This window comes from Thamnophis elegans, chromosome 8, assembly GCF_009769535.1.
Source record: "Thamnophis elegans isolate rThaEle1 chromosome 8, rThaEle1.pri, whole genome shotgun sequence".
NCBI classification, from domain to species: Eukaryota; Metazoa; Chordata; class Lepidosauria; order Squamata; family Colubridae; genus Thamnophis; species Thamnophis elegans.
Window position 1 is genome coordinate 54,491,033 of NC_045548.1, and position 22,578 is coordinate 54,513,610.

General features: G+C 42.2%; 1 protein-coding gene across 1 annotated transcript in view; it reads left to right on the forward strand.

Annotated features, from left to right (window-relative positions):
- PTDSS1 (phosphatidylserine synthase 1) overlaps nucleotides 1-21,362 on the forward strand; it is a 42,028-nt gene extending 20,666 nt beyond the window's left edge. Inside the window, exons 7-13 of the mRNA XM_032222657.1 lie at nucleotides 3,199-3,340; nucleotides 9,701-9,813; nucleotides 10,623-10,688; nucleotides 13,476-13,575; nucleotides 15,817-15,882; nucleotides 16,779-16,866; nucleotides 18,768-21,362. Coding sequence (XP_032078548.1) covers nucleotides 3,199-3,340; nucleotides 9,701-9,813; nucleotides 10,623-10,688; nucleotides 13,476-13,575; nucleotides 15,817-15,882; nucleotides 16,779-16,866; nucleotides 18,768-18,877 — 685 coding nt within the window. The 3' untranslated portion in view covers nucleotides 18,878-21,362. The remainder of the gene's footprint in view (nucleotides 1-3,198; nucleotides 3,341-9,700; nucleotides 9,814-10,622; nucleotides 10,689-13,475; nucleotides 13,576-15,816; nucleotides 15,883-16,778; nucleotides 16,867-18,767) is intronic.
- Nucleotides 21,363-22,578: the final 1,216 nt, after the last annotated feature.

Consider the following 22,578-nt stretch of genomic DNA (forward strand, 5'->3'; position numbering starts at 1 on the left):
TAGTTGCCAGTCGACACTGACTGGCAGATGGAACTCGGAGGAGGCCCAATCTATGCGATCTAATGGGTCGTGAGGAGGTCATTGGCAGGAGGCGGTCTCTCAAGTACCTAGATCCACTACCATGAAGGGCTTTGTAGGTGGTAAGTAGCACCTTGAAGCGCACCCGGAGATCAACAGGTAGCCAGCGCAGCTCGCGGAGGATAGGTGTTGTGTGGGCAAACCGAGGTGCACCCACAATCACTCGCGCGGCCGCATTCTGGACTAGCTGAAGTCGCCGAATGCTCTTCAAGGGCAGCCCCATGTAGAGCACATTGCAGTATTCCAGCCTAGAGGTCACAAGGGCCCGAGTGACTGTTGTGAGGGCCTCCCGGTTCAGGTAGGGTCGCAACTGGCGCACCAGGCGAACCTGGGCAAATGCCCCCCTGGTCACAGCCGACAGGTGGTGATCAAAAGTCAGCTGTGGATCCAGAAGGACTCCCAAGTTGCGAACCCTGTCTGAGGGGTGTAATATTTGACCCCCCAGCCTGAGTGATGGAACACTGGTCAAATTATTGGGAGGAAAACACAACAGCCACTCAGTCTTTTCCGGGTTGAGTACAAGCTTGTTAGCCCTCATCCAGTCCCTAACGGCTTCCAGACCCCGGTTCATCACGTCCACCGCTTCATTGAGTTGGCATGGGGCGGACAGATACAACTGCGTATCGTCCGCGTATTGGTGATATCTTATCCCATGCCTCCGAATGATCTCGCCCAGCCGTTTCATGTAGATGTTAAATAGTAGGGGGGACAGGACCGACCCCTGCGGCACCCCATATGTTAGGGGCCTAGGGGTCGATCTCTGCCCCCCGACCAACACCGACTGCGACCTGTCCGAGAGGTAGGAGGAGAACCACTGCAAAACAGTGCCACCCACTCCCACCTCCCGCAGTCATCGCAGAAGGATACCATGGTCGATGGTATCGAAAGCCGCCGAGAGGTCAAGGAGAACTAAGATGGAGGCGTGGCCTCCATCCCTGGCTCTCCAGAGATCATCGGTCAATGCGACCAAAGCGGTTTCTGTGCTGTAACCAGGTCTGAAGCCGGACTGGAATGGGTCTAGGTAGCTGGTTTCCTCCAAGAACCGCTGAAGCTGGGAGGCCACCACCTTCTCAACAACCTTCCCAACAAAGGGAAGGTTGGAGACTGGACGGTAGTTGTTAAGGACGGCTGGATCCAAAGATGGTTTCTTCAGGAGGGGTCTCACCACCGCCACTTTAAGTGCGGCGGGGAAGTGCCCCTCCCGAAGAGAGGCGGTAATAACCGCCTGGATCCAGCCCCGTGCCACCTCTCCGCTGTTGGCAACCAGCCAGGAGGGGCACGGGTCCAGTACATAAGTGGAGGCACTCACAGCTCTCATGGCCTTGTCCACGTCCTCTGGGGCAACATCCTGAAACTCAACCCAGCGATGGTCTACCAAATTATAAATTGCCTCAGATCTTGCTTCACTTTCGCTGTTTTTATTTCATATCCAGTAAAGGTAACTTTTCTCTAAATAAATGGAGTCGGGGGTTTCCTTTCTTGGATGTTGAATGAGGCACACCTGACCACTACATTGAGAAATTAAAAATTATTGCAGGAGATGGTAATGGCAAACAATAACTGGTCTCAAGGAAGTCCTTACTACTGTGATTAATTCTGTGGGATTGGACTTGGAGCATGAAAATGAATTGTTTCATATTGCTTGTTGTTAAGGATACCATTGAAGGGTGAGATTAGGAAATGGTTTCCCATGTTTCCTGCTTCTTTCCATGGTGAATTTGGTGTAAGAACATTTAAAAAAAACGTAATAGTGCTATCTTCTGAGAGCTGTGTTAGCATTTGCTAATGGTTCCCATATATTGTTTTATCTATTTTCCTTTCTGGTTACAATTCTTGTATTTTATCCTGGCAATAGAATTAGAAGAACATATCTGTCTTTCTTGATATACTTCTCAACTATGTACACAATCATTTCTCCATGTAACAGTAAATCCATAGAGCTTGAAATAAAATTGATTTCATGTTGTAGTTGCTACAGTGCAGAAAGATGATTTTCAAATTAGTGTTTGAAGTTTTATTATTGATTGTGTCCTGCTAGAAGTAAGAGGGAGAAATTTCCCTGGATGCCATTATGACAAGTACAAAACTAATACTGGATATCTTTAGTTGTATTTGTGCCCCAAGACATTAAGAAGGAATGTTTTTAAAGTTTCTTATCCTGGTAATTTAGAGGAAAATCCACTTCCTTCAGCCACACTCTTGCTGTTCCAGAGGATGCCAGATCTTCAGGATCAGGAATATGAATGCAGGACGGGAAAGTCCTATAGCAGTGATGGCTAAACCTTTCCGGATAGAGTGGCCAAAGTGTGCCTGAACCCCCAAAATGCAATGCACTCCCCACGCATGCACCGTGCCCCCACGCATGCGCCCTGCCCCCACACATGTATGTGTGACCCCCCCATGCACCCTGTATGACACTGCACATGCGTGGGTGCGCACACACATGCCACGCCCCCCCCATGAATGTACGTGCGATCCCTCCATGTGCTCCCCTCTCGTGCATGCACGACAAAGACGCATACGTATGTGTGTCGAAGCTGAACTGGGGTGACGGCTCGTGTGCCATCAGAGAGGGCGCTGCATGCCACCTCTGGCACATATGCCATAGGTTCGCCATCACGGTCCTATAGAATTGGAAGAGGCTAGAATAGAAGTCGCTGTTGTAGAATAGAAATGGAACATCACCTATAGCTCCTTAAAATGTACTTGGAAACTGTTTGTGTAAATAAAAAGCAAATAGAAATTTCTGCAAATGCTAACATTCACACTGATATAATCACTGACTTTTTATTCACTTTATCCTCAATTCTAATTCTTAATTCTAAGGACACCTGTCAAATGGTAAAAAAAATTGTGTGGGAAAGCCTAGAATTTTCAAGTCCTTTTCTTCGAAAGCAGTTTTTAAAAATTGGCTTTGTTGAGTAAAATTGTTCTTTCAGCTTTGATGCATTTAGGGAGGAAAGCCTTTGTGTGAATGAGCATTTTATTGCAAATTTCTACTGAGAAAACTGCTTGCTTAATGGATTAAGTTTGCAACAATATCACAATATATGACACCATTTTTGAATGATGATTGTTAAGCAAAACTGCAACATTGATCTCCTCTTTATCTGCTTTTAGGGACATTCACACCACCACAGGTAAAATCAAGAGGGCTGTTTTACAGTTCACTCCAGCAAGCTGGACCTACGTTCGCTGGTTTGATCCCAAGTCCTCCTTTCAACGAGTAACCGGGATATACCTTTTCATGATCATATGGCAGGTAAAATACAAATGAAGACTTAGAGCATCTTAGTTGATGTTTTGTGGGGGAGCAGATTATATTTGTTTTATTATATCTTGCTCAATAGTAGTAACTGTGAGAGGGATCTTTGAGTCCTAGTGGACAACCATTTAAATATGAGCCAGCAGTGTGCAGCAGCTGCCAAAAAAGCCAACACAGTTCTAGGCTGCTTAAACAGAGGGAATCAAGATCAGGTGAAGTGTTAATATTTGAGTATTTGAGTATTTATTAATACTTATAGGCCGCCCTTTTCCCTGAGGGGACTCAGGGCGGCTTACATAAAATGAGGGGAGGGGGTATACAAACAGTAGACACACACAATACATAGAAGTAAAATAATAAGCAACATTCATTCATCATTCGGGTGGGGGCAATTATCTTTGTCCCCAGGCCTGACGGGCTAGCCAGGTCTTGAGGGCTGTGCGGAAGGCCTGGACGGTGGTGAGGGTACGAATCTCCACGGGGAGATCGTTCCAAAGGGTCGGAGCTACTACTGAAAAGGCTCTCCTCCGTGTAGTTGCCAGTCGGCACTGACTGGCAGATGGAACTCGGAGGAGGCCTAATCTATGTGATCTAATTGGTCGCAGGGAGGTAATTGGCAGGAGGCGGTCTCTCAAGTACGCAGACCCACTACCATGAAGGGCTTTATGAGTGACAAGTAGCACCTTGAAGCGCACCCGGAGATCAACAGGTAGCCAGCGCAGCTCGCGGAGGATAGGTGTTATGTGGGTGAACCAAGGTGCACCCACAATCACTCGCATGGCCGCGTTCTGGACTAGCTGAAGTCGCCGGATGCTCTTCCAGGGCAGCCCCATGTAGAGCACATTGCAGTATTCCAGCCTAGAGGTCACAAGGGCCCGAGTGACTGTTGTGAGAGCCTCCCAGTTCAGGTAGGGTCGCAACTGGCGCACCAGGCGAACCTGGGCAAATGCCCCCCTGGTCACAGCCGTCAGATGATGGTCAAAAGTCAGCTGTGGGTCCAGGAGGACTCCCAAGTTGCGAACCCTCTCTGAGGGGTATAGAGTTTGACCCCCCAGCCTGAGCGATGGAACACTGATCGAATTATTGGGAGGAAAACACAACAGCCACTCGGTCTTCTCCGGGTTGAGTACAAGCTTGTTAACCCTCATCCAGTCCATAACGGCCTCAAGACCCCGGTTCATCACGTCCACCGCTTCATTGAGTTGGCACGGGGCGGACAGATACAACTGGGTATCGTCCGCATATTGATGGTATTTTATCCCGTGCCTCCGAATGATCTCACCCAGCGGTTTCATGTAGATGTTGAATAGTAGGGGGGATAAGACCGAACCCTGCGGCACCCCATATGTTAGGGGCCTAGGGGTCGATCTCTGCCCCCCCACTAACACTGACTGCGACCTGTCCGAGAGGTAGGAGGAGAACCACCGTAACACAGTGCCTCCCACTCCCACCTCCCGCAGTCGTCGCAGAAGGATACCATGGTCGATGGTATCGAAAGCCGCCGAGAGGTCGAGGAGAACCAGGATGGAGGGATGGCCTCCATCTCTGGCTCTCCAAAGATCATCGGTCAATGCGACCAAAGCGGTTTCTGTGCTGTAACCGGGTCTGAAGCCTGACTGGAAGGGGTCGAGATAGCTTGCTTCCTCCAAGGACCGCTGAAGCTGGAAGGCCACCACCTTCTCAACAACCTTCCCAACAAAAGGGAGGTTGGAGACTGGACGATAGTTCTTAAGGACAGCTGGATCCAAAGATGGCTTCTTCAGGAGGGGTCTCACCACCGCCGCTTTAAGTGCGGCGGGGAAGTGCCCCTCCCGAAGAGAGGCGGTAACAACCGCCTGGATCCAGCCTCGTGTCACCTCACTGCTGTTGACAACCAGCCATGAGGGACACGGGTCCAGTACACAGGTGGAGGCACTCACAGCTCTCATGGCCTTGTCCACATCCCCAGGGGCAACATCCTGAAACTCAACCCAGAGGTGGTCTACCTCATCCTCTTGTGCCTCGGCTGGAACTGCAGGAATGGAGTCCAAATCCGACCGAAACTGAGCAATTTTGTCCGCTAAGAATTGGGCATAATCCTCAGCTCTACCCTGCAAGGGTTCCCCCGTATCCCTCCTATTTAGGAGGGAACGGGTTATCCTAAACAGGGCGGCTGGGCGGGACTCAGCGGACGCAACCAAGGTGGCAATGTGGGATCTTTTCGCTGCCCTAAGTGCCCTGATGTACTCCTTGGTGCTGGTTGTTAGAATTGCTCGGTTCGATTCGGATTTGTTGGACCTCCATAGGTGCTCTAGGCGTCTCCTCCGGCGCTTCATCTCCCGGAGCTCCTCGGTGAACCAAGGGGGTCTCCGGGATCCGCCGCCTCGGAGGGGCCGTAGTGGCGCAATCCGGTCAAGGGTCTCCGATGTTGCCGAGTGCCAGGCAGCAACCAGAGTCTCTACTGGACTGTGGGCGAGAGTATCAGGAATAACCCCAAGCTCCGTCTGGAACCTTAACGGCTCCATAAGTCGCCTGGGGCGGAACCACCTGGTCGGTTCCTCCTCCCTACAGTGGGGGTTTGGTCTCCGGAAGTCGAGCCTCAGTAGGCAGTGGTCTGACCACGACAGGGGTATGATCTCATTACCCCTCAGACCAAGATCACAAGTCCACTGCTCCGAGAGAAATACGAGGTCGAGCATGTGACCCGCTGAGTGGGTTGGGCCCCGGATTACCTGGGTCAAGCCCATGGCCGTCATGGAAGCCATGAACTCCTGCGCCCCATCAGAGTGTTCACCGAGCGACGGCAAATTGAAGTCCCCCAAGACCATAAGTCTAGGGAACTCAATTGCTAGCTCAGCTACCGACTCGAGGAGCAAGGGGAGGGCTGCTGCAACGCTGTTGGGAGGCAGGTACGTTAACAGCAGACACACTTGACCCTTGAGGTCCAACTTTACCAGCAGAGACTCACACCCGACAAGCTCCGGAGCAGGGATCCTACGAGGTGCTAACGACTCCCGGATAACAATAGCCACACCCCCACCCCTTCCCTGGGCTCTCGGCTGGTGCAGCACCTGAAATCCTTCTGGGCACATCTCTACGAGGGGGACTCCTCCCTCTGGGCCCAGCCAGGTTTCAGTAATACATGCCAGGTCTGCCCTCTCGTCTAAAATTAAGTCCCGGACGAGAGGAGCCTTGTGAACCACAGACCTGGCATTTAGCGACAGCAGCCTGAGACCAGGGTCCTGATTACTCGCGCCATCTGGCCTCGGAGTGGGACTCATAAGGCCGGAAGGAGGGATCTCTGTAACGTAGCGAACCCTCCTTCCCCGGTAATGGCCAGCCCTAAAGTCCCTGCCATATCTGCCCCTCCCTGTTACGACCGTAATGCTCTGGCCCTCTCCCGTGTCTCTGGTCCCCTCAACCACCCCCGTGCCCCCCGCATTCCCCAGCAGGTCCTCCGAATCATACATACTCATGCACTCCCCAGGGCAATCCCCACGTAGCAGTTAAAAACACAAAAAATTCAACAGTAATAGTAGTAAAAAGTGGGACATTCATTCAATCACATACGTATCCCATGCATATCCCATACAAAAGAAAGAAGAAAAGACGAAAGAAAAGAAAAGATAAATTGCGCAGTTGTTAAAAGTGCAAGTTCAGATAACGTAACTGGCTCTCAGCGTTCAGGATGGTTAGAATAACTGGAGTCCAGCTGCAGTTCAAATAGGATATATGGGGGAGTGTCTTATATCCCCCTCTTCTTCTGTGAGTCTGAAAAGGTCCAGCAAGTCCGGAACAGTCAAAGATGGCAGAGGGCTTTCTTGCACAGGCACTGTCCAGAGCAATGCCCCAAGGGTAATAGCAGATGGTAATAGTGGCAATAGTGAGAGGCAGGTGGAGGTGTGCCAACAAGCCTAGGAATCCAGAGGCCGTGACAAGAAGAGGCCAGATGTTAGGATGCCACAATAAAGGATAGTCAAGTGCCAGGCAGAAAACACAGGGGGAAGTCTCGCAGCAGTGGGGACAGGCAAAGATGGAGTCACCTCTGAGGGGCCACTTTATAATGCCTTGGTAAGGTCACACTGGGAATACTGCATTCAGTTTTAATCACCAATGTTTAAAAAAGATGTGGAGACTCTAGAAAGCGCTTAGAGAAGAGCAACAAAAATGATTTGGGGACTGGAGGCTAAAACATATGAGGAACGGTTGCAGGAATTGGGTATGTCTTGTTTAATGAAAAGAAGGACTAGGGGAGACATTATAGCAGGGTACCAATATCTCAGGGGTTGCCACAAAGAAGAGGGAGTCAAACTATTCTCCAAGGCACCTGAGGGTGGAACAAGACGCAATGGGTAGAAACTAATCAAGGAGAGAAGCAACTTAGAACTGAGGAGAAATTTCCTGACAGTTAGAACAATTAATCAGTGGAACAGCTTGCCTCCAGAAGTTGTGAATGCCCCAACACTGGAAGTCTTTAAGAAGATGTTGGATAGCTATTTGTCTGAAACGGTATAGGGTTTCCTGCCTAGGCAGGGGGTTGGACTAGAAGACCTCCAAGGTCCCTTCCAACTCTGCTATTGTATTATTAATCCATAACCAAATGAAATAATATCATTTATGGAATTCAGGCCTTTGCTGGGTTGAATTCCAGGGAAATGTTAGCTATACATATGTTTGTTTAAAAATAGGAGTGCCATAGTTGTGTATATAAGGAAATATTCAAGCCTGAGAATTCTCTTCAAATAAACACAAAGGGAAAGGTATTCACAAAAGAAATAAGATTATGAGTTTCTTGTGAGATAACTTGCTAACTTGGTCAGCTAAGTATCGTATTTTTCAGGGTATTAGATGCACCTTTTTTCCTGTAAATAGAAGCTGAAAATCTGGGTGCGTCTTATACACCGAATACAGCATTTTCTGCCTCCTGAAGCCCTGCCGGTATCACCAAAATGGCCGTGCACAGCCTGTAGAAGGCTTTTAGAGTGCTCCTGGGGGCTGGGGAAGACAGAAATGAGCCAAAAATGGGCCGTTATTTGCCCCCCCCCCCAACCCTCAGCAACACTCTATAAGCCTCCATAAGGGTATGCATGCATTTCTTTGGACAAAAAAGGCCCATTTTCGCAAAACACGGGCTGTGTTTTGCTCTTCCCCCCTCCAGGAGCACTCTGCAAGCCTCCCCAAGGCTATTCATGCCTTTTATTTGAAAAAACAAACAAACAAAGAAACGGGGGAGGTTTGCAGAGTGCAAAAGCTTTTTTTTTTCCCTTTCAGAAAGCTGTTTAGTTAGAGTGGTTGATGAGTTTTAGGTGCTACAGGTTGTCAGTGATTTCCTTCTCCAGAACATGGATAAATACACCTGGAAACATCTACCTACCTACCTACCTACCTACACTCTCTCTCCCTACCTACCTACTGTATTTCTCTCTCTTTCTCTCCCTCTCTAGCCATCTATCTACCTACCTACTTTTTAAAAAATTACCTCTTCAAAACCTGGATGTGTCTTATACTCTGAAAAATACAGTACACAAATTATTCATACAGGAAGCAGTGCTGCCTGTACTTAAATACTGTACTTAAGTCATACATGCAACTACTTAGCTTTTTCCTAAAATGATTGAATGTTTATTATTTTTTTCCACGTGTGTATTTATTCCTATTTTTATTATGCAAAAATTTATATTCTTAATCTTAATTTTTCCATTTACTGGAAGGACCATGGTTTTGTGTGCTGTCTGCATCCCGCCTGGATGGGACTTCAGTCTCTGGCACACCACACACCCCATATCAGCCAATTTTTGTATTGTTTCAGAACATCTATAATTTCACAATAATAAAACAAAAATGAATGTGCTTTCTTTTATCAATAAAATGAGACTATTTAAAATCTCATTCTTCTAATGGAGAGAAATAAAATGCAAATTCTTCAATCACTGCTACATAAATGTTGTATATATTTATACAACATGTATAAGAGCCGAGATGGCGCAGTGGTTAAATGCAGCACTGCAGGCTACTTCAGCTGACTGCAGTTCTGCAGTTCGGCTGTTCAAATCTCACTGGCTCAGGGTTGACTCAGCCTTCCATCCTTCCGAGGTGGGTAAAATGAGGACCCGGATTGTTGTTGGGGGCAATATGCTGACTCTGTAAACCGCTTAGAGAGGGCTGAAAGCCCTATGAAGCGGTATATAAGTCTAACTGCTATTGCTATATTAATTTCATATATACCATATATTATCTAACCAAGTCACTATATAACTAAATAGCTATGCATTTATTATCTAAGTGTATGTTATGTTCTGGAACAAGTCAGACTTGTTCTATGGCTCTATTTTTATCTTGTTTGTCCAGAGGAATATATTGATTTTGCTCTCTTTTTAGTTGACAGAGTTGAACACCTTTTTCTTGAAACATATATTTGTTTTTCAAGCAAGTCATCCTTTAAGCTGGTGTAGGATTCTCTTCATTGGAATTATTACAGCACCAACTGTGAGGTAATATTTGGCTGTTTTATGTTCATCATTGTAAATCTTTACTACCATATGTAGAGATGGAAGCCTGCTACAGAAAAAAAAAACATTAATGATGGTTTAGCATACATACCCAGAATGCCTAGGAGATCTACTGCAATGTAAATAAAGAGACAGTTATTATACAATTGAAAAATTGCCGTATGTATGGTGTATACCAGATTGTAGTCTACTGCTCTTGAGATAAATCATAAAAACCATCCAAGATTGATATAATCGTGGTTCTTGCTTCTAAGGTCTCATTAATGTGCTTGTAATTTTTTCCTAATGTAGCAAATGAAAAGATCTTATTAATGTACAACTCAATTGTTATGTTATCTAGACATTTTCAGCATTGCACAATTATTAATTTGGCGGCTAACAATAGCTCCGCAGGGCAGCAGGGACTTAGCGCTGTCGCGGCTGGCTGCAGTATGGAGCAAAAGGGCAGAGATGGGAGGAGATATGTGGGAGAGTTGAAGTGTCTCTGCAGTGCACCACCAAGTCCCCAAAATTTGATCACGTGACCACAGGACCACTGCAAAGGCCATACCTTCCGGACTAGGCATAAGTGCCATTTGTTCGGCTATAATTTCAAACCGGAGGGAGCTCAACCAATCTCATTGTACATATGTTGTGCACTGACAATAAAGAATTATTACTAAACCATCACTGAAAAAATAGTCATAATTTTACCTGTAAAACAGATTTATTTACAGGCAACCAGTTAAATAATTTTCAGCTAATATGCCATTGTCTATTTCCCTAAAACTTCACTGTTTTTGATATTACAGGCAGTACTACGCTTATCTCACAGACACACAGTGCAAAAGAGTAGGAACTCAGTGCTGGGTATTTGGGTAAGTTGTTGAATATAGAATCCTTCAAATTCTGGTTATCTGACTTATTGGCTGGGTTCATGCATCGTTTTAAGCCACCAGATGATTTTGGCTTAGTATATTGTGTAAGCTTGGTCATTCTAGTTTGGAAAGTATAGTTTATAAACTACTAATGGTAATTTATACGGGACGCAGTGGCTCGGTCACTAAGACGTTGAGCTTGTCGATCAGAAAGGTCGGCAGTTTGGCGTTTCGAATCCCTAGTGCCACATAATGGAGTGAGCTCAGGTTACTTGTCCCAGCTTCTGCCAACCTAGCAGTTCGAAAGCATGTAAAAAGTGCAAGTAGAAAAATAGGAACCACCTTTGGTGGGAACGTAACAGCGTTCCGTGTGCCTTTGGCATTTAGTCATGCCAGCCACATGATCACGGAGACGTTTTCAGACAGCTCTGGCTCTTCGGCTTTGAAACGGAGTTGAAAACGGCCCCCCAGAGTTGGGAAAGACTAGCACATATGTGCGAGGGAAACCTTTACCGTTACCTTTTAACTGTAGTTTGTTGAATATACCATAATTAAAAATAATTCATGATCCGTGAATCTATTTAATTAAGAAGAGGAAACAAATCCTCTCAAGTCATGTTAGAAGGTTTCTCGTGAATAAGATATTTTACCACACTGTACTTCACTTTACTTCTTGTATGTATTTTGTAGTGTCCATATGACCTACAAGGGCATAAAGAAGAATCCTAAGACCTGTGGAGAGAGGGGATAACACTCACCTTGTGTTTTTGCATACATTTATCGCTTGAGCAATTTCCTTTTCCCATGCTACTTTTCCCCATTGGACACCATGCTGAGGAGTCATTTGACTCTCCAGGTGTGGTTTTCCATGTCTGTAGGAGGCTGCAGGAAGGAGAGGATGATCCAACTCCCTTGTCAAGCTTCTGCTTGTGGTTCTCAAGCTTGTAGGCTTTCTGTTGTTAACTTTTATGTACTGTACGAGGACTGTAACAGAGTTCTGATTTCAGCAAAAATATAAAAACCCATCTTTTGAGCATTGAGGAAGATTTAGTTTCCCAAATATTCTTCAAGAGTATGTGATTTGGCTCTCTTTTTCAATCAACCACATTGATTGCTAAAGAAGAGGGCAGGTCAGCAACCCCAATAGGTTTCTGCTGCTTGTTGGATTCTCCAGCTGTATTCTCATTTGTTGGCGAAAGATGTGAAGGCTTGGGCTGAATTGTGTGATATCTAGACCTATTTCAGGCTATTGTTTGAAACCATTATTCTCTTTCTTGCATGCAAATACAAGAGAGGAAAGCAAACAATACCCATCTAAAATACGTTAGCCTTTCAAAAGATTTTCAAATTATGAAGTTACAGAAATAGCAGGATTCAGCATGCTCCGGCCTTTTGGAAAAGCTTGTTTTACACTAGAAACATGCTGATTTCTTCAGCTGGCTTGGAGGTAGTTGGGAACATTTTCCTGTCATCACTTGCTTTGTTCTGATCTACCCTCAGTGCCTCTTGTCATTATATTCAGAATAGCTACTACTCATTCTTCTGACAAAAAAAGATAGAAAGAAAAAAGATTCATCGTCAAAGAATATTCTTGCTTTTTGGAGTGAATCTTTGTTAGAATCATAATGACTTTAAAATAATGAAGAATGGAGAGGTGCTAAACCCATGATGGTGAACCTATGGCGCATGTGCTGGAAGTGGCACGTAGAGCCATCATCCCTTGCTCTTCTGGGTTCCATCTGGTCTTCACGCATGCGGGAGCTCCAGAAACTGGAAGAGCAGCCGCCCAGTGCGCATGCGCACACTGGGAAGATGATCTTTCAGTTTGCAGTGTGCATGGTCTTCATGTGTGCATGTGTGCACCAGAAACTGGAAGACCAGAAAACTGGAAGATCATTTTTCCTGTGCATACATGCACACCAGGTAGTTGCTCTTCCGGTTTCCGGCACTCTGTGCCAAAAAGTGTTGCCAACACTGCGCTAGACCAAATTAATATGTTTTGACAGTTTAGGCAGTCTAATTAGCAGGCTCTTGGCTACTCATAGTATGTGATAAAACAATCAATAATAACAGTAATCTCCCAGTGAGATACTATCTTGATGTGGTTATTTGCTGTAAAGTAGATACGAGTTGTGCCAGAATTTCAACCATACTGAATAGGTCACATCGGAAGAATTAGGTAAAGAGCATCTCTCCCATAAACAATACAGTGACATAATTTAATGGATGGGGTCTTCGCCTTCAACAACAAGACTGCACTAGGCATTGGTATTCTTGGACAAATGATGGCAAATGGCCTACAGAACTCAAGACTGTTTTTTTTTTTTATTGCCTTTGATTTTATTGTCATGCCAGACTTCATCCTCAGAAGGAAAGCAGATCCTTTATATTGGCATCTGTTGAAAATCAAGAAGAGAGGTTTTAAAAATGAGTATGAATATTCTGGTCAGTATAGATAGTTTAGCTTTCTTACATAGCGAGAAAATATGTTAATAAAACACTGAAAGAGGCCAATATAAACTTATGAGAAAGTCTGTTGTGGAAGGAAAGGGCAAGAAAAAAAAGCAGTGCCAGCTCAGTATAAAACACTGTGATCCAATTAGTTGTGCAATTATTTTGGGGATGGGGTGGGTGGGTGATCCCTACATCTTGCTTTCTGATTCATAACATGACAGTGATGAGAAAATGTTTCTCACAATACGCCAAAAACAAGTTGACATTGTTGGGGTAATCGAGTCTCAAACAGAAATTCAATATATTTTGATTTTTTCCCCCTCACCTCTCTAGAGTTATTGGTTTCCTTGAAGCTATTGTCTGCATCAAATTTGGTCAAGATCTCTTCTCCAAAACACAAATATTGTATGTTATATTTTGGCTTCTTTGTGTGGTAAGTGCATCTTTTTTCCTTTAGGTTGCACACATTTATATTTTTACCCAATTTCTTAACTTGCCATCTTGCAGAGTTACCGGGATAACACCTCCCAGAAATCACATGTCTATTTAAGATAAGTTGTTTCTAACTCGTTGGTTATTATAATGCTATTTTCATTCCCTTGCTATAGGTAAATATTATATCAAATTTTGCTAGGATAGCAATAACCTATTTGAGACAGCTGTGTTGTTCCAGTGGAACACTTTTTTCCCTCAATAGCACCTTTCTCAGTTCCCTTCACTAATTAAGATTGCTAAATAGGAAAATAACTACATTTTTTAAACTAAATACATGCTGACAAATTCATAATAAGATTATAATGTTTAATATAGACCAACAATTACAATGCCACATGCTGTCACCAAATATTCATTCTCTCATATAATAGGAAAAGACCCATGTGACAGGATGAAAGACAATAAATCCTGCAGATATTTTATACTTCAACTTAGTGGTGAAATTCATTTTTTTTACTACCGGTTCTGTGGGCGTGACTTGGTGGGCGTGGCAGGGGAAGGATACTGCAAAATTCCCATTCCCTCCCACTCTGGGGCCAGCCAGAGGTGGTATCTGCCAGTTCTCCAAACTACTCAAAATTTCTGCTACCGGTTTTCCAGGACCTGCTGAATTTCACTCCTGATACAACTTTGTTCAGCTCCAGGCAGGATAGAAATTGTGGGAGTTCAAAACAAGCAGAATGCAAAAACCCACTTAAATCTTATTTCTTACATAGAAATTTATGTATAAAAAGATTTACTTTCTTCAATATTTATTAATAGGTTTACATCCTACGACAAAGCAGATTCTGAGTGGCTTACTACTTAAAAAACAATAAATAGGAATAAAAATTAAAAATGCAACAGTCTACAGACCAAAATGCAAACTTTTACAATGAAAGGGGTGATCAATTATTTGATCGAAGTCATGATCAGCACAATTTATAAAATGTAATCATAGCCCTATTCATAATTTTATTTTTTTAAGATACTAACTTAAGCAGGAGTAATACAAATTGGTACTACTGAAGTCTGATAAATCAGTGCTTTGTAAAGATTGTTTCCTCATGGTAAACTAATTCCATCCTGGTAGCCATTTTATGATATCATTCACAGCATCATTCCAAAATTTGGCACCAAAAGACAGCAGGAGATCAGAATGAGATTTCTTTCACTGGAAATACGATCTTTCCTTCTAGTTCCCAGTATGGCTCTCACAATCTGCAGTTTTCCTTTTGAATATCTGCATAGTGGTGCAGTTGCATAGAAAGCTTCTGTCATATTGTTGCCCTTGTGAAGGCTCTCTGTGGCATTCTTCATTTTAGCAGTTGAGCATTCCAAGCACAGAATTGCCAACATTGTGAAACCAGATAGTCCTCTGTGAATGACTGCCTCATGCAGAAAAAGGAGATTTACAACCAGTCTTCAAAGCTCTAGTGTGTGAAAGTCTCTTGAATGTGTTCTAAACAGTGGTGGGTTCTGGATCCTGTTGCAAATGGTACTCTGGCCGGGCGTTCATCACATGTGCAGTGCGCGTATGCATACCAACCACCCGTGATGCTCCAGCTGCTTGGCTGAGCGTTGCACAAGCGCCGTACACTCCGTGCATGTGCGCAAATTTGGCCCGGTTGAGTCAAATACAGGTAAGGTGGGCAGGTGGGCCCTCCGGAGCACCATACCGGAACGGTACTTGGTGCTCCCAGCAGGCACCGGTATGCCTGTACCAGGGCGTACCGGTCGTAACCCACCACTGGTTTTAACCATTGATTCTGATTAACCTATTTAGAAAAGTAGCTGTCCAAATATATTTGCATATGGCACAGGGAACAAAAATCAGGGCTCATAAATCATCTGACAATATTGAAGTCAGTGTAAAGGGTTGCAATACAGTGTCCTGTATTTGTTTCAGTGTTTTAAGTGACCTTAGATTCAAACATAGGTCTACACATACATAAGAAGCCTTATTACCTAGTAAAAGCAAGGTCAGACAAGTAAAAGTGCATCTTACTTAAAAAAAAAACACTATTGCAATATTAGCAGTTTTTCCGATTGCTGTATAGAAAAAAGACCTCCATTTTTAATACCGTCATTGTCTCTTTTAGCAAGGCATGTCATACCATCAGAGATTGGGCATAAATTCCTTTTAAAAATAAATATTAAAAGAGCAACTCAAGGCCATCTTCTTTTTCTTCTGTTACAGGCAGTTACGACTTTTTTGTGTTTATATGGGATGGTGTGGTATGCGGACCATTACGGACGAGAAAAGGTAATGTCTATAGAAATGCTAAACTTGGCTCATGAGACTGCTTGCATTAAAGACTGTTGCCCTCTGGGTAAACATATTAAAATATGTTAGCCATAACTTATCGACATTTAGGTGAACTTTTACATAGAGACATAATTTTTGACTAAATTTATTTTTCTTACTATTTTGGAGAAGGGAGATTGGATTATACATTAAATAAAAATGCCCAGCGACAATATGCAACAGAGGAGCAATAGTCAGAGGGCTATTGCTCCTACTCTCTGCTTTTAACTTTCTGAAGGCTTCTGGTTTCAAGCAGTACAAAAATGGAGGAAACTGGTTATTTGGTTGATGTGCAAACATATGCACATTCATCATTTCTGAGCTCTCTTCTATGATTGAGGCAGAATTCTTAGGTCTAAATCTGTCCTTGATTGTCTTTTTCTGCATTCCACATACTTTTTCTCACGGAGTAGAGTTGGAGAGGAAACGATCAGTGCAAAAGGTAATGTCAAACAGGATTGTGGTCAAGAGGAGATTCAGGCAATTCAAATGAGTATAAAGATTTATTGCAAGCTTAAGCTCTCTACATAAATCTGAGTTACTAACGGTCAAGGGAAATGAGCAGGAATTAAGACATGCAAGTTGGGGTGGACTTAGATTTCTTGTGAGTGTGCAGGGACTCATGACTTATAACATGTTTGACCCTTCCCTCTGGCTCAACCGGTCATCTGCATACAGTTACAGATGAGAGCAAGAGTTCCTTTCTTACTTGTTGATTAAATTCATATAATTGAAGAAGAAATTAAAAAAGTGAATTCCAAATATTAACTTAGTTATCTCATTTATTAAACTGATAGTGTTTCTTTGCTTACAAGTATTATCAAACATTACATTTATTACATTTATCTCAACAGACATTGTCGGAAAGTGAAGATAGTTTGTACATCCCGGATGTTTCCTGGCATAATCCTAAAATCACTGGAAGTCCTGTCACTTGCTCTGGTATATTTATTTGTCATATCAATAACACCAAAATTCCATTTAGTTCAGGCTTTCATGAATCACTTGTGAATTCACACAATCTGGTTTCATACCCTTTGCTGCCTGATGATCTCTATAGTATTCTTAGGGTGTATTGTAATTATCTCAAGAATTAAAGGGATTTAACAAGAGCTGTATATAACTATGCATTATTTTATCTATTGAGTAATTCTAGAGGACTAACCTGATCAGTCTGTTCCAGAAGATTTTGAGGAATTGTAAAGGCTAATGTATTATTATGTAAACATTTGTGGCTCCTGGTCAGTCAGTTCCATCATCTGCATGGAAACCTTATTCGATGGCCTTTGGAGTTATTGTGACTCCCAAACTTTTTATGCAGTAATAAACGAAGGTGCTAGAAATATACTTAATAATTTAAATACCATATTTTTCAGAGTATAAGACGCATCTTCCCCCCCCCCCCCTAAAAGAGGGTGAAAATTTGGTTGCGCTCATACACTGAATGTAGCCCCACCCACTCACGGGCCCCAACTTTGGCCTCTGCCTCTCAGCAATTTACCTCCTTTCAACAAACGGGGAAAATGGGGCTTGTGGAGGCTGCAATAGGCTATATCAATCCCTGCAACCTGAAACAGCCTGCTGATGATTGAGGCCTGCTGAAATTGAAAGTGAAACTTGCTGTTTGCTCCAGGACACAAATTTCTGGGAGGCAGAGGCAGATTTTTTTTTCTTGTGCTAATCAGGCCGTTTGCTGCAAGGAGGTAAGTCAATAACTATAAATGCCTATAGAATGTTCACATTATTAGACTTAATTTTTAAAGACTGCTTTATTATTGTTCTAGACAGCTTAACAAAATGAAGAAGATTTTTAAAATAAATGCTTGATCTGAAAAGGCCCAGTACTATTGTATCTTCTTTTAAATAGCAGAGAATAACCATACTTCCAGAAAGCACATCAATTTTAACAGCATCTGTACAAGTATAGTCTGAAATGTAACACTACAAACAGTGTATATTGTCTGTACTGTTTGCTGTTTGTTGCCAGGAGGCAAATTGCTGGGAGGCAGAGGCAGATATTTTCCCCTTGTTTTCCTCCCCAAAAGCTAGGTTAAAGCTTATACTTTGGAGCGTCTTATAGTCTGAAAAATACGGTAGTTGCTGTAGCCCCATGTTCAACAGGTGGAAGGATCTGTGTTCAGCAGTAGGTTTTTGCACCAAAACGTTGTGAAAAACTCTGAGGAAAAAAGACTTTTCTTTGAATGATTAAAGTAGTTTCTCAACATCACAGCATTCCAGCATTTTCCATACCTGTATTAACAGGAGCAGGAAGGGAGCACCAGAATTCAGCTTTTGTTTCAGTTTTTCTGGATAGTTGATGGATTCCAGTGGCGTCTTTCCAAAGATGCTCTGCTATGTATATGATGGAACATGATATTTAAAATACATCTATAAAAAAAACTTGTTTAGAACTGTGAGTTAAGTCCAAAAGGAGAAAAATGTATCTAGGTTATATACTATTTCATACACATTACAAAAATGTGATAATAATTAAAATGTATTTATATTGCCATGATATTTAAAATTCCATAAAATTTGGTAATATATAAAATTACACCAAGTACATCTATTCAGCAGGAACTTGGCCTTTCAAGGTTTAGCAGATCTTTCGTGGTGTCGCTTAAAAGGTAGCCCGCATGAGTGTTCCACAATAATCAACTCACTTAATGACTTGTAAAATTAGTTAGAAGGCAGCTTAACCACTAGATGGCATGTGGGTTTCAACTAAACTTTCAATATGTATTCTTAATCCAGAATTTCCCTTGACTGAAAAACCAAACCAAACAGTAAATTAAGTGATTATCTCTTCTGTGCTTTTGTGTATCTGTCCAATTGTTTATTAGAAATGGAAGACAGTCCACCCAAACACGCAAGCAACAGTGACAGCCATTCATCCAGGAGGAGGAATCGTCATTCAAAAACAAAAGTAACGAATGGGGTTGGCAAGAGATAAGGAAAGAGACAGAGAAAGAGAGAGAGAGAGACTGTCAGTTTCTAGATTTCTCCCAGAATTGTGCCTGAGAGCAAAGAAGGAAGACTGGGCCTGGATCTGAATTCCCTACTTGAAGGTCAACAAGATATGAGGAGGAGATTTGAAGGGAACAAACTCTTCAGTCATCGGAGGTCTTGGACTTTGTTAAGAGGGAATTCATCTGTGTATTGCAAATCATTAGCTGCCTGTCCCTTGCCATGAATTGGCTTGACTCTGCATTTGACACTCAAGACAGTTGAAAAGGTTTCAAAGGCAAAGCAGTTGCTTGCTCTGGAGAGGCCCCGCGGTAGAGTGAAGGCCTTATGAAGATCTTGGTTTAGTTGAGAAGTATGATCCAAAGTTAACTGTCAGCCAGTTGGTTTATATGCCCGTGGCTGTGTGTTTTTACTTTCGTTTTGCATTTTTGCATTCTTCAGCATAACTTTTTGATTGCTATACTGCCTTTGCTTTTTTTTGGTAACTAAGCCCTTCTGTGCTTATATTCAGTTTTAGGAAGCAGCACTTCCATTTTTGAGTCTGAGACGGCTGACTGTTACAAAGCGTATTCCAAATTTTGGTAGTGTTTTTAAAATAATATTTAATTCTGTTGAATGCTTTGAATTCACAATCCTATTATGTATGGATTGTGTCCATACAGTACTTATTAACATAGCAACAGATATTTACCTAAGCGTATCGCCCTTTGTTTTCTGGCGGCTACAGTATTTTACATAAGACAGTTCCTTCTTTGAAGTATATCATGTAGGCCTTGTGACCAATAATAGTAAAATTTGACCTTAGATTTAAAGCCAAATACATGCTGACACTTTTACAACAATCTCCTTGGCCTGATAAAGTGCTTGTTCCAGGAAAGCACCATTCAGCATTGCTATTTAAACAAAAAAGAAAAAAAAGAAAACAAGGAACACTATATACAAACTCACACAGTCTTCCTGGATTTTCCCCCTTTTTTGTTTCTTATGAAATAATCATAGAATAAACCTTTAATGTCGATTCTTAGACTTTCCCTGAAAAGGACATGAAGTATTAAATGTTAAGATGTCAGAAGTGAAAATTGCATTTTCTTTGCCTTGGCTTCCTTTTTGTGTCCCAAGTGTGCTGTGAGTCAGATTATGCCAAGAGTCTTGTCCAAGGTGATCAATTAAACGAGAACCCACACCCTTGCCATTGTTTGGGAGGTATTACTAGTTTTGAGAGTGCCACACCCAAGGTCTGATCTGTTGTAAAGGCTTCAGCATACAAATCAAAGGACTGTACATAGAAAAAAAGGCCACCACAATCTGCACCACTCACGTGCTACACAAGATCTGCTTTTTTGAATAGTTACGCTGCAGCTGCTAAGCTGTGGAAAGCCCTTTCCCCCACACTCATAAATGTGTGATCCTTGCATTAAAAACTGCTATAACCTATTTGTTGCAACTCTGCTAAATCTGTGCATGTTGGGGTGGGACGGGGGGATCCAAGTAAAGCTAGTTTCTCATCCATATTTTGAAAATTGTGAGCTGGTCCTTCCATACACATATATTTGCATAATTCTCAAATATCGGTTCCCTCATTGAGTTCCATTTCTTTATTATTTGTCAGTTGCAGAAAGGCAGACCAGTTGTTTTTCTCTCTTTATATTCAAGTCCAAAGCTGGCCAATTTTACTGTCCTTAGGAACATTTATATATATATATAAATAATTCTCACTTTTTCAAAGAGCCTTTCCTGTTTTGCAGATAGTGGAAAATGCAGGATCATGGCTCTGCTAAAGTCAATAATAAGATTCCTATTCACCTTGCTAGAGTTAGGCATTAGGTTTACAAAACAGTTTAATATACAGACACACTTCTGATAGATGATGACATACTTGGGTATCTTTATTGTTCACCAGATGGGCATCCATATCTATCTTGCAAAACTAGAGTTTGTGTTGACATTCCCTAACATTGAGATGAACTGGTCCATGTATGGAGTAATCCCTGCAATGTTGGATCTGGAGATATGCCTTTGGAAGATCAGCAGCTGCGATTGCATCTACTCGTTCTTGTAATGCTTCAGCACACAGCTTGGATTCTGGCCTAAATATTTTTAAAATATATAAATATGGCATGTTAAAAGATGCATAACTAAGCTGAGTAGATGAACACCTTAATTAATTCTTTTCTGGGACAGGAAAGACATCTGTGATCTGATACTTTCATGTTAGTTTAGTTCAGAAATCCAAGAAAGTCTTCATTCATGGCCTGTTCTGTATTGGTTAGCTTTAATGAAATATATTGCCTCAAAGCATCATTAGTCTGCAGGTATGATGCATTTGTGCTTTACTTTCCACAGCAATTAGCTACTTAGGCTGCTAGAAATAAAGGAAGCTGTGTATTCTAGATCAGATCTGTCCCATCCAAGTGTTTTCTTCACTGCTGCTGAATTGAAGAGATACACTGCTACTATCTTGATACTGAAAAGACACAGAATTGCTCCCATTTGTAGATTTCTAGACTTGACTTCTAACTTCCTTGTTGCCTCATTCCATTTTAAAAGATTTGAGATTAGTATACGATTCCATTTGTTGTGATTGTTTTTGAATTACTTTTTAAATGTGGAATTCTTTGTTTTTTAAAAATGTTATTCCTGTGGACATTGCTATACTGCTCTACCTGTCATTTTGGAGCGGGGGGGGGGGATGTTGGCTTGCCTTTGGGGGGGTAGAAAGGTCTGGTGCAAAGTGATTTCTACAAAGAATGAAGGCTAAGAAGGATAGAGACTAGGAATGAGCAAACCTTGCTGCTGCCAATATTCAACCCGAGTTGAAGGCAATGCTACATACAAAGATTATATACAATCAATATCATACATGCAGTTTGGTTTCCATTGTACTTTTGTTTCTCACCTATGAGAAATAAACTTTGGACTGCCTGGGATTACTTTTCTGGTTTCTTTTATTAACATTTCATTTTAGATCAAAGACATTAGCATGGAATAAGATACGATGCTGTAAAAATTGCTGTTTTCCCTGGTTTTTAGTCTATGTTTCTTATCGGCGTGAATGATACTTGAATAACTCTTCGTGTCTTATAAACTAGAATATCAATTTCCGTGCCCAAATAATTTTACCTAAAACTGATTTTCTGCTCATTAAGGTAAATAGATCATTGCAAAAACAATCTATAAATTCCAGTTTAACAAATGATTTGTACCTCTGAAAAATGTTTATTTTTAAAGTACGTTGAATTCAATTAGTCTACTTCTTCCACTGATTTTTATGTATTTGTTTTATGCTTACACAACAATCTAAAGCTAATTTTAAAAATTAGAAAAGAGAATCCCCAAACAAGCTACAAACTAAAAGAGAGAAAAAAACTGTCTTATACGTACTCTTATTTCTGTAATGATTAACTGGGTGAAGGCAATAATGTTTGAACAAAAGTACTTCAAATGAGCTAACTTACACAATGGATCCAAAATTGGGAACCCATGACACTGGAATTTAAATTTTATAAAATATAGTATTTTATGACAGAAAAATGATCATAAAACAGTTTATGACATAATACTAATAATTCAACATGGGCTATTTTCAAAACGAGTATATCTCTTGACTATCTGTTTTTCCAGTGAAGTCAGTACATTAGAATTTTTGTCATTTTGGAAGGTATTGAGGAATCTGATAAGGAAATATCT